Below are 12,873 nucleotides of genomic sequence, written 5' to 3'. Positions count from 1 at the left end.
CCTTTAACCACTTTCTCCAAATATGTAACGGCACAGGGGTTAGTTCCAAGCCACCCATCTCTGTCCCAAGGTGGCACCTCAAGGTTAGGAGCAATGATAGGCGAAGCTTGAGGCAGGGATCAACATTTCCCACCCCCCTCTCAAATTCCAGGGCTAGGACCAGAGCATGGGCTAGTCCTGAAGGCATTTGTAGAGGTCCCGTCAAGGAGTTGTAACCCTGGAGGGGTCGACAGATAGTCACTAGCTCATAGGGCCAGATTCAACCTGGTCCTGCAATTGGTGGAGTCATCTTCACCCATGCAAAAGAAGTACAGATTGGGATGGTCGTGCATTGTACCCACTGCAGTTTGGTGTACAACACTACATAAGGCATAGGGCAACTGAGAATCTGGCCCATAGGCCAGAAAGGGGCCATTATGATCATGGACTCTGACCTCCTGCACATAAGGCAAGCCATAGCATTTCACCCGGATATAAAGAGGGGATCTAGAACTTGGTCTAAGTGTACCGACGGCTAAAATAATTGGGAAAACGTAATCCCCGCCCTGGAACCAAACCCTGTCTGAAATGTTTGGTTCCACTTGTCTTCATTGCTTTTCGTTTCCCTTCGCTTGAGGATTCGAGGGGGGTCTGGAATCAGGAATGCTGCAGTCCCAAGGTGGCTGTTCCTGGGAGCGACTGGGGACTGGCCAGGAGTCCCTTGTGTGGACTTTTCCCAGGCCAGCTCTGCAGCCTCAAGAGCTTCAAAAAGCTAAGAAAGCTTTTGGATCTCTGGACCTAAGCTGACCGCTGACTTCTGACCTTTTCTAGGGTCACCCAATGCTTAGTTCACCGAGGAGGTTACTGGGTAGGAGTTTTCCACCTGAAGTGGTGGGAAAGGAGAAGACAGGACTCTTGTGCTCCATCCATTTGGGTTTCCTCTCCCTTCTCTCCAGATTCATGCAGGAACTGACAGAAATGCTGGGCTTCCGGCCGTACATCTTCTACTTCTACACCTGGAAGTACATCTCTCCCCTCTGCATGGCTGTGCTAATGACAGCCAGCATCATCCAGCTCGGAGTCAACCCACCGGGCTACAGTGCTTGGATCAGAGAGGAGGTGAGTACAGGAACGCCAGCGCTTAGTGAGTCCCCTCCTCCACAGTTCCAACCCTGAGGCCCTTACTCAGTTTGCACTTGGTCCTCACCTTCCTCGTGGGAAGTCTGCCTGCATAATGCCTGGGTAAACACTGAGTGACGGTTTGGTTCCAGGTTAGCAGTTGGGAATTCTCCGCTTCCACTGTGTTTGGAATTGACTTCTTGGCTACCTCCACCTCCGTCCCTGAAGCTCTGAACTGCCCTTTCCTTCGTGTGTAGACCACACAGTTGGCAGGAGACGATGGATGAGGGACAACCAGACTCTGGGAAAGTTTTCCTTTGTGATAAACACACCTACAGTAGATGGATCTCTCTGTACCCCCTTCCCTCAGACATCAGGTGAATCGGCAGAGAGCTAGACAGTGGCCTCCTGCCTCCCTTTATTAAGTTCCCCGAGACACCATGTCCTGGTCCTCTCTAGGACCTGGAGGACCAAGACCTCTATGAGCCTGACTTAACTTCATAGTGATAACTTCCTGTCATCTGCCTATGTGCCTCTATGCCTCCACTCATGTCCACTGTAGTGATGCTGCCCATTTCTCTTCCAGGCTGCGGAGAAGTTGCTCTATTACCCAGTGTGGGCTGTAGCCATCCTCATCTCTCTCATCATCCTGGCCACCCTCCCACTGCCCGTGGTCTTCATCCTCCGTCAGTTCCACCTGGTGTCCGATGGCTCCAACGCCCTCTCCGTCACCTACAAGAAGGGCCGGATGATGAAGGACATCTCCAACCTGGAGGACAATGACGAGACTCGCTTCATCTTGAGCAAAGTGCCCAGCGAGACCCCGTCCCCGATGCCCACGCACCGTTCCTACCTGGGCCCGGGAAACGCTTCCCCAATGGAGATGAGCAGTGCACCCAACGGACGCTATGGGAGTGGGTACCACTTGGCCAGCACCCCTGAATCTGAACTGTGATGGCCACCCACCAGCCCTCGGCCCACCCCCACCCCTAGCGCCTAGGAAAGGAGGCAACTGGGGAATGGATCGTGTCCGTTTGTGGAGCAAAAAGAAAAAAAGAAGAAACTCTTCCTAGAATGTTAGCAAGTAAGCAGCCATTTCCCTGGCAAGGTTGGGAAGAAGGGATTGTGGGAGGGCGTCGGATTTCCCTCTCGGCAATCTCCAGTCAAAAAGGCAGAACCCCTTGTCAGCTGCCCTTGTGAAAAACAAAAACAAAAACCAAAACAAGAAACAAGACACTGCAATAAATTTGATCAGTGTGGTTCCAGACAGAGAAAATTGGAGACCAAACCAAGCATCTCCTGGTTTCCAAGCATCAGGAGTTCAGAGAAGGGATACAAAATGAGGTGACAGCCAAAGACGTTTCCTCTTATAACCTGGAGTTATTCCCCCTCCTCTTGTTTTCCTCTAGTTAGGAGAAGAGATGGCTCTTACTCCACTGATCACATTGGACCACCCATGTTCATAGCCCGATGGATAGCCATCTCCTGATGGGGTGTCCACTGGGGTGGTGAATGTGGCACGTCCTTTGGTTTTGTAGCTCTGGAGACACGCAAAGAGCTCAGCTTTAGTGGACATTTCTTACCCAGCGGAGACGCATCTTTAGTGGACAATGCTTTACAGTGAGCGGCAGCGAGGAGCTGACCCTTTGGTGTCTGTTGTGTTTCTATAGATGTTGGTTCGATGCACATGGGGAATATGCCCATGAGTCGGGGCGGGGCGGGATCTCATTCTAAACTGAGCTGCAATGAGCACACCCACTTATTATACAGTGTTACTCCATCCAAAGTGGTACCGGACCTCCGGTGCAACCACGATTTCAGGTGTGTGAGCATGTGCCATGCCCATAGGCCAGAATTTGAGCAGGGTTACACGGATGTAGATCAGGAGTGACCCCTGGAGTCGTTCCTGATTTGCAGCTGGGTAACTGTGAGCAAGCTCCAGCCCCAGGATTTTCATTTTCAATGCACTGTGTGAAAGAAACCCCCTGGCCTGGTGAATGGTTTACCCTAGCCCTCCTAGATACAGAGATGAGTAGAGGGAAGCAGGGGTTATTGGATTCTGATTATAATCTTGGGCTAGCTTTTGGAGGAAATAGACCTCCATGATCTAATTTCCGCCCTTATTTAGAGTGGTGTCATCTGGGTGTAACGGAAGCTGACTGTGTGTGTTTCTTCCATGCATCTACAAGCAAGGCTCCAAATTCCTCCCCGGTGTATCTCCGTAGATGTCAGTGGCCTCCAGCAGGGGTGTAGTTGGCTCAGAGGCTCTGTGCCGAGTTTGCAGCGGCTGAGCTGTGCACTCTGTGTTACGGAGTCTCCTGTAGGTTAGTGCCAGGTCTTGGCATTTCTGGTGGCGAGCCCCTGTCTGTCACACCCATCCGTGAGACTTAGGGCTTGGATAGGGGCAGTAATTGTGGGTCTCTCCCATCCATCTGAGGGAGGTTAGGATCTATCTGGGGGCAGGGAGGGCCTCTCCTGATGGGCAGGGTCTCCTTGGGAGCAGAGAGAGTCATTACCCACATCCATTTGTGGGTCTCAATGGGGCAGCGAGTTTTATTGATCCTGTTTCCAGTTTCCCTCTGGGACAGGGGAAGCTGCTGTCTCATCAGCTCGCAAACTGCTGGCATCCAACCAGTTCACTGAGATCTTAAAGACCTTAGTCCATTTTTAACCTGCCCTTCCTTATGCCTGTTGTACTTAGTGCCAGCTCGATGGTATTTCATGCCAGCGCATAGGCCAGGCTGATCTCCCCTTGTCCTTGCAAGGGCTGGGAGACCTTCTCCCCTCTCATCCTTTGCTTTCCCCTCTGCTGAGAGCCAATCCCCTCTTGGGTAAACATGGGAAGACTGAAGGACGGGTGAAAAGCCCTGGAGCTTTTTGCTGCTTCGTTCGTTTCCATTAGCACTGTTTCCACCCATAGGTCCATCTCTTTTGAGACTTCCCTCATGCAACCTGTGAGCCTTTAAATAATAACCCTTGGCCCTTCTATTGCACCTGTCATCCAAGGGTCTGGAAGCACTTCAAGGACATTAATTGAGCCCCGGAGTAGCCATTTTACAGGTGAGGAAACTGAGGCACATACTGGGCCTTGGTTACCATGTGAAGCAGTGGCACTGCTGGGAATCGAACCGATGACACCCGATTCCCTATCCCTGTGCTAAAAATCGGGCCTTCTCCCCTAGGCCACCCGTGGGGCTTTTCCAAGGTAAGGTCACGTGACTCAGCAACCACAGGCAAGGGGTACCTCTCCCTTGCGATCTTCTGGGTTAGATACAGTGTGGCCATAATTTCGTGCACCAGTGTGGTGGTCAGCTGGGGGGACGTACGTACCCTGGGGCGGAACGACGCGTAGCTGGAGAGACAACTAGCCAGCGGGTCCACGATGAAGTAGAACAACTTTATTTTATGCTCTCAACCCTCTCCTGATATGCTGGGGTCGCATTCAAGCTTACGTGGGTACAGCTTCAATTGCTTTCAACGGAAGCTGCACCCGCTCACGTCCGCACAGAATGCCAGGCAGGCCCGATTCAGATCCGACGGTGCTTTTACCCTGGTGTAACTCCATTGATGCCAGTGGAGACACTCCTGATCTGCACTGGTGTAGATGAGATCAGAATTGGGTCCAACGAGCCAAATCCAGGTGGTGTAAAGTAGTGTAGCTCCACTGTTACTCCAGTTTACACCAGCTGGAGAGCTTGCCCCGGGGGGGTAAGTTACACCGGCTTTGCATGCTCACTGGCCCCCCCTCCGACCCCTCCACCCCCATTCAAAGCGATCTTCCGCTGCCTCTGGGTTAGGATGTTAGCCTACGATATGGGAGACAGACCTTCATTCCTTGCGCTGCCACAGACGTCTTGTGGGACCTTAGGCAAGTCCCTCAGGCCCCGATCCTGGAAGGTATTTGGGCCCCCAACTCCCATTGCAATCAACCGAAATACCTTTCAGGATCTGGGCCTTTGTCTCCCTGTGCCTCAGTTCTCCCGCGGTGACAGCACGGCTCTGCCTCGCCGGGGGTTGAGGATCAACACACACACAAAAGATTGTGACGGGCTCAGCTACTACACTAGTGGGGTATACGCACTGCAGCTAGACAGACAGCGTGAGATGCAAATCAGGCCCACCCCCGCCCGTTTGCATCCAATGTGTCCCAAACACCATTTCACTTCTGTTCAGTTGGACCCACTGGGTTCCCACAAGCCGCAAAGGCTCGTGTCCCTTCCTCTGGCTTTTGTGCCATGGGCCGTCATTGCGAAGACTCTTTCTCCCTATTCACTTTGTCTCCTTGGGCGATGCATTAGGAGTCGCCACGTGGGCCCCGCTAACCTTCGGAGCAGAGTGAAAGTGACAAATGTGCCCTGTGCAGAGTTGAGTTCTTTGCACCTGAGGCTGGTTTTGCCTGGCTGGTGCACTTGCTTTGAGATGGGGATGGAACAGCTGCAGGATGGCCCTAGAAGGATCCAGTTCCCTGTGTCCATTAGCCGCTTGGTAGACACCAGCATCCCTAAGAAATTTCCACCTCAGATGAGAGAGAATTTAAACCCAAGTGGGAATCAGAAGGGTTAGGAATTGGCTCTTTTCCAAACTTCATGGGAGAAACACAGGGCCAGATACTCTGCTGGTGGAAATCTCATTTTGACTTCAATGATTTGCACCAGCTGCGACCGGGACCCCCCTTTTTTCTGCTCTCATTTAAAGTGGTGTCTCTTCATGGATTTCCATAGAGTTACCCCTGATTTGCACTGAGGGGAGAATCAGGCCTGGCATTTGAATAGCTCAGCTGAGCAGTGCCTCAGCCTGGAATTGCAAACCTGCCACCTGACCCCACTCCGCAGGGTGTGGAGAGCAGCAGGTGGAACAGCAGTGCAGGTCAGAGGCAGTTTGGGGAGAGCAGGATGTCAAAGGCATCAGAACCAAGCCCGTTCTGCTTGCAGCTCGGAGTCCCTGTCACCTGGGGAGCTTTGTAGAGGGCTTCTGCTGGGACAGCTGGCCATGTGCCCTCAGAATCAAAGCCACTCCTCCCTCTCTCCATCCCTCTGTGTCTTTCTCTCTGTCCTCCCCACAGTGCATAGGAACACAGGGATGGCCTCACCTCATCAGACCAGGGTCCATCTCCCCCAGGGCCCAGCACCAGCTGCTTTAGAGAAAGGTCCAAGGCACTGCCTCGTGCTCAGTCATGGAATAATGTGCCCATTGGGGGCGGGTCCTTCCAAACTCCCTCTGTTTCTCCCCCTCCAGGTCTTTTCACTCCCCGTGGGCCCCAGGATCCCAAGCAAAGAGCACAAGCATTATACCCAGTGTAGCCTTCCCAGTCTGTGTCGGTAGAGCCACCAGGCAAGGCTACCAGCTGGTGCAAATCGGTGTCGTTCCATTGGAGTCAATGGGGCCAGATCCCCAGTTGGTGTAAATCGGTGTCATGCCGTTGGAGTTAAGGGCCAGAGCCCCAGCTGGTGTAAATCAGTCGTCGCTCCATCAGAGTCAGTTCGCCCCCAAGCAATCCCCAGCTGATGTCAATCAGCTGTGGTTCCATTTGGAGTCAATGGGGCCAGATCCCCAGCTGGTATAAAATCACATCATTCCAGCCGCTTCAATGAAACAATGCTGACTTATGCCAGCTAGAGATCTCACCCGCCAACTGCTGAGTTACACTTTCGAGCCAGCAACCAGTCCACTTAGTCCCCCTTCCTCTTCTTGTGGTGTGTCAGCAGCGGTGGTAGAAAGGCAAAGAACAACCGTCACCTATATACATATATACATAATAATCTATAGATTCTATTTCTCTTGTATATTTACTCTGTAAATGTTGGTGTAAATTCTGTTTAATGACGAACATGTTCCAAAGTGACCCGTGGGCTATTTTCATTCTCTGTTCTGTACAGATCTATTTTCATTGTATATTTGAGATATTTATAATTTCTTATTCTAGTGTGTGATTGGCAACTGCCCCTGCCACACTGCCCACAGGGGGGAGCCACCAGGGGGAGCTGCCTTCATTTTTTTTCTGTGGAAACACAGTGTTGCTTGTGGCATTTGCTAGATATTAGGTTCGGGGCGGGGTTTAAGTGTGAGGTGCTATATGCCGTCACTGTGTGTGTGTGTGTGTGTTATGGTTAATAGATGCTACGTGTGTGTTACGTTACGACTTTTCTGTAATCCAGCCACTCTTCAGTTTGTATTAACAACCAACTTTAGTCTGTTTCTAGCAGCAAACGTGGCCTAGGGAGTGTTCCCAGATCTTGCTCTCTCCCTGGCCTGGGAAGGGTTAAAGCTGATCAGCTGCAGGGTTTTATGGCCAATGATCAATATTATGACAGGGTGCACTTTTTTTTTTTCCTGATTGCAAAAATGTGATAGGTTGCAACCCTGTGGAATTAGTGGTGCGGGATGGGGTCAGTGAGGATCAGGGAGCAATAAGGGGTTCTCAGAACCCCTTTCTCAGAAAGTGTCCCCACCTAGCCTCGAGGGGACACTTAGCTGGCACCGCACCCATCTGCTGCGGGGAGGCTGGCTCACACTAGCACAGGATACAACTTCAACAAGCACAACAGCCTCTAAGGAAGAACTGACTTTCTAAGGCCTGGCTGACTTGCCCAGCCTGCCTGGGAGCTACCAGCACTTTTGTAACCCTGCCCTGGACAGTCCTTCCCCTTTGCCCTCCAGGAAGAGACTGCCCCTTGCTCTGCGGAGCAGCCCTTTATAGATGGACTGCTCCAGCAAGCCTTCTCCTGATTGGCTCTCCCAATAAACCCTTTCCTGATTGGCTGGCTTCTGCGCAGCCTCGCCAAGGCTGCCGTAACCCTTCTGCTGCCTGTGTGGGGCAGCCGCCCCACCACACCCCATCTTTTTAATGGGGATGAAATAACCCCCAGATCTAAACACTTCCAACCTTGGGTGAGAGGGGAGGTCAAAATCCCAGTCCTGGTTTAGTACATGGTCCAGTTCTTTACAAAACTCTAGATCTGAACTTTGGAGATGTTCAGAATCCAGATCTGGGATTTTAGGGGCTTGCGTCTGACTCATCTAAGTGTCCCCTGAACAGACCCCTGCTTTTGCCTTTCGCTGCTAAACCCTTGGCAGGACTGAGTGGGCAGCCCAGCCCCTCTGCGAAATGGTATTTCTGTCCCGGTGGCGATGAGTGGGGTAGGTAATGGTTTCCGGCAATACATTCCTACGCACAGTGCTTTTAGTAATGTACTGTAGATCATCATCATCTTTGTCAGGACCTGGGAGTGGCTGAATAGGTGGTGTAGTTCCTCTGGGAACGATACAGACTGGATGCCATTCCTGCCACCGCAAGAACAGGGAGAGCAAGTCTCCACATCTCTCCCTACTGGCCTTGTGCAGTATTCCTGGGTGATGCCGTCCCCCTGCGCCGTTACCTATAAAGGACCTGGTGACTCAGCATTGCACTCAGCTGATCCCACAGTCCCTGCCTGCTCGTGTTTTGCTCAGGTCATTTCGACGGGAGCCAAATCGCACTATCTTGTGGAGTTTATTATTGCAGATGTTCTCTCTGCATCCCCTGCCTTGCATTCTGCCTAGAGGGGAAGCTTCCTGGCCAGGGGTGTCCTTGGGCGAAGGGGGCAGCCGCAAGGGGCACCTCATAGGCTGATAGATTGCAAGGCCAGAAAGCCCGTGTGATCCTCTAGTCTGAAGTCTTGTATCATACAGACTGAAGGACTTCCCCAAAATAAATCCCAGAGCAGACTGTCTACAAAAACACCCCACCTCGATTTAAAAATGGTCAGTGATGGAGACTCCACCACGACCCTTGGTGGAGGGGGAACCTTTCTGGGCTGCCTACTTCACCCCCAGCTGCTCCTCAGCTCCTGGTTCTGTTCGCTCCGAGTCAGTGAGAGCCTATGGGAATGAGGTGAGGTGGGGCGCCATTACAAACCCAATACCCACCAGGCCAGCTACCTGATGCAGATTCTGTCTACATGGCAGGTGGGTAGGCATAGCCGTGCTAGCATTAGCTAGCGTGGGTAATCCTAGGAATGAAGACAGGGGACTGGGATTTGGCAGGGGCCAGCTGCCCAAAGACAAGCTCGCTGGGGAGAGTGGATGCGTACTTGCGTTGTTAGCCCCTGCCACCATGTTGACACAGCTATTGTTACCCATGTCAGCTAGATTAAAGCGAGCAGGGGTATGCCTATCTGTGCTGCAAACACCCCACGACTTGCAGCGTAGACATATTCCTACAGACCTGACCCAAAGGCTTTGGGGATCCGTGGGAGTCTTTCCATTCACGCCAGTGAGCTTTGGCTCAGTCCTAAGCATGGGGTCTTCCTGTCCTGAGCCTAGCAGGCACCGTGGTACTGGGGAGTGGCAAACTCTGATGTTTGAATGGTGCCCGATGTATGTCCCAGAATCCTTTGCATTTGGAAACCAAGGGCCTGATCCCCAGTGCAGACAATGGATAGACTCCCATTGGCGTCCAAGAGCTTTAGGTCAGGCCCCAGAGGAGCAGAAAAAAGGGCCAAGAAGCAGGGGAGGGAGGTGAGGAAGAGGTCTAGTTGCTGGTGAGTCAAGGGCTGACCCTGAGTAGCAAGGCCTTTAGGCCAGTGTGCCACACGGTGAGATGGCACCAGCTGTAGGGTGTAGCCCTTAGAGTGGCTGCGGTGTGTTGTGTGTGGTGATTAAACTTTGGAAAGCACATATCTGAGGAGCCCCTACTGTACAGGGCAAAGCACAGAACTCGTCGTCTCACGTAGGACATAGCCGGCGTATTTACAAAGCACACCCTGTGCCGGCAGGAAGATTTGTGGTAGGAGAGAGATACTGTAACAACCATACCCGAGTCCCATTAAAAGTCTCTTCTTACCAAGCGCCGTCTCCTGGCCTTCCTTTCTTGTGATCCGTGCCTGGGTAACTCAAAGCTTCGGGGAACGGGGATGTCGCACGAAAAACAGGAGCAGCTGTGATGCTATCTTGGGGCACTTAGGACCGTGAGCCACCGTGTTCCCCCCCCCCCCGCTTCAGGGAGAGACAGGCTTGCTGGTACTTAACTGGGGTCAGCTCCCGGTCGCCCCTAGTCTGTTAGCCACTTCCATTTCCTCAGCTTTGCCAGCCATGACTGTGCTTTGCGGTGCTCCCCGATGCCCTCACAAAGTGCCCCCCTATAGTATCCAGCCCTGTCACTGGAGACGCACACTAATTACCAGCTTCGCTGTTCCCAGCTTCATTGGTACAACTCAGGATCTGGTCCTTTATAACCACACTGCACAAAGAAAAGGAGGACTTGTGGCACCTTAGAGACTAACCAATTTATTTGAGCATAAGCTTTCGTGAGCTACAGCTCACTTCATCGGATGCATTGAGTGGAAAATACAGTGGGGAGATTTATATACACAGAGAACATGAAAAAATGGGTGTTATCGTACACACCGTAATGAGAGTGATCAGGTAAGGTGAGCTATTACCAGCAGGAGAGCCCGGGGGGCGGGGGGCAGGGAAGGAGAACCTTTTGTAGTGATAATCAAGGTGGGCCATTTCCAGCAGTTGACAAGAACGTGTGAGGAACAGTGGCCGGGAAGGGGGGGCGGAATAAACATGGGGAAATAGTTTTACTTTCTGTAATGACACATCCACACCCAGGCTTTATTCAAGCCTAAATTAATTGTATCCAGTTTGCAAATTAATTCCAATTCAGCAGTCTCTCCTTCGAGTCTGTTTTTGAAGTTTTTTTGTTGCAGAATTGTCACTTTTAGGTCTCTAATCGAGTGACCAGAGAGATTGAAGTGTTCTCCAACTGTGCCCCTCTGCCATGTACATTGGTCAAACTGGACAGTCTCTACGTAAAAGAATAAATGGACCCAAATCAGATGTCAAGAATTATAACATTCAAAAACCAGTTGGAGAACACTTCAATCTCTCTGGTCACTCGATTAGAGACCTAAAAGTGGCAATTCTGCAAAAAAAAAACTTCAAAAACAGACTCGAAGGAGAGACTGCTGAATTGGAATTAATTTGCAAACTGGATACAATTAACTTTGGCTTGAATAAAGCCTGGGAGTGGATGTGTCGTTACACAAAGTAAAACTATTTCCCCTTGTTTATTCCCCCCCCCCCCCCCACTGTTCCTCACACATTCTTGTCAACTGCTGGAAATGGCCCACCTTGATTATCACTACAAAAGGTTCCCTCCCCCGCTCTCCTGCTGGTAATAGCTCACCTTACCTGATCACTCTCCTTACAGCGTGTATGGTAACACCCATTGTTTCCTGTTCTCTGTGTATATAAATCTCCCCACTGTATTTTCCACTGAAGGCATCCGATGAAGTGAGCTGTAGCTCATGAAAGCTTATGCTCAAAGAAATATGTTAGTCTCTAAGGTGCCACAAGTCCTCCTTTTCTTTTTGCGGATACAGACTAACACGGCCGTTACTCTGAAAACTGCACAGAGATTTATAGTGAAACAATCCTACGTGTTTTATCAAAGATTAAGATTTAAGAGACACTGAGCATGGATAATGGAAGCAGAAATGGTTATATAGAAAACAAAAAGTATAACACGATTCTTGAAGTTGCAACTTAACTTTACCAGGCTGGAATCCTTGTCTAAAGTAGTTTATCACTTAAAGCAACCACCCAGTAGCACCAGCCCTTGTTGCTGGGCTCCACCATCCCTGGATGCAAAAACTGCTGTTGTTTTGGCTCCCTTGGCAATTGGATTAAGGTGTCCCCTTATACTCCCCCAAAGTCATTGTTGCTCTCCCCAGAGTCAGTAAAACCCTCTAATGTCTACTCCATGGTGCCTGGTGGCTTCATGTTGACTTCACATCCTCTTGTTGAGGTCGTGTGCAAACGGGCTTCTATTGTGTTGACTTACAAGGCTTCATTTACACGTGACAGAGCCAGGCACGTTTTGTCTCCGGTGTGGGGGAGACCTGTTTGCCGGCTCTGCCTGGGGACGCAGGTTTTAAAGCATTGTGTCTAGTACACAGACCCAGCGTCTGAAATATCATCCGTACATACAGCACGCCGCGATAAGGAGGATCAGCGTGATCCTGGCTTTCATTTCGGATCTCACACAGCATTCTTTACAGATAAATACTGTGACAGGAAAGTGTTGGGTGTGATGAGTTTCTCAGGCCTGCCACAGGCTGCTGATACAGAGCAGCAACCTCTTTGCCAGAGGGCACTCAGGGGTCACAGCAGTGCTTACAAGGGCAATACAGATCAAGCCTGAAGGAGGGATCTGGCGGCAGTGACGGAAGAGGGAGATGTTAAATGGAGAGCATAAATATCCATGAAACCCTCTGTCTATGTCTGTCTATCACCCTACATGTCTCTGCCTGTGGGGACCATCTCTTTATCTATTTGTACAGCAATTAGCACTGGAGGTCAGGGCCTTCAGGCAGTACAAATAATACTTAATAAGCTCAGTCTATCACCATGTGATCTCCTATATGGTGCTTCAGGCATCAGCCAGGCTCTGAGGAAAAGCAATAACCATGGTAGTAGAATCCCCAAACTTATAAATGAGGCAGAGAATTGCTTGAACTGGCTGGCACTTGGCACCTGCATGAGCAATGAGGTCCTCCCAGAAGATGAGTTGAGATGTCTGGAGAAAGCTCAGACATTCAGAGAAGCATTTGGAGCTGTGGAGAAGGCGCACAGAGAAAAGCGAATGGAAGCGCAGAATGGGCAGGCAGATTTTATGAGCAGCGCCCAGTCACTGCACCGTTACTTGCTAGAGCTTGGAGAGCGCTCTTCTCACCCTGCGCCTCCCCCCACAGGAGCACCGGGAAAGGGGAGCTCCAGAATGTCTCTCAC

General features: G+C 51.1%; 1 protein-coding gene across 3 annotated transcripts in view; it reads left to right on the top strand.

The window, feature by feature from the left end:
• Positions 1–9,587, top strand: part of SLC6A17 (solute carrier family 6 member 17) — a 43,827-nt gene extending 34,240 nt beyond the window's left edge. For all 3 annotated transcript variants that reach the window (XM_074936358.1, XM_074936356.1, XM_074936357.1), the window contains exons 11-12: positions 936–1,098; positions 1,685–9,587. In XM_074936358.1, the coding sequence (XP_074792459.1) occupies positions 936–1,098; positions 1,685–2,053 (532 nt within the window). In that variant the 3' untranslated portion in view covers positions 2,054–9,587. The remainder of the gene's footprint in view (positions 1–935; positions 1,099–1,684) is intronic.
• Positions 9,588–12,873: the final 3,286 nt, after the last annotated feature.

The sequence above is a fragment of the Natator depressus genome, chromosome 21 (genome assembly GCF_965152275.1).
Source record: "Natator depressus isolate rNatDep1 chromosome 21, rNatDep2.hap1, whole genome shotgun sequence".
Classification (NCBI taxonomy): Eukaryota; Metazoa; Chordata; order Testudines; family Cheloniidae; genus Natator; species Natator depressus.
This window is presented reverse-complemented; position numbering and strand designations above follow the sequence as displayed.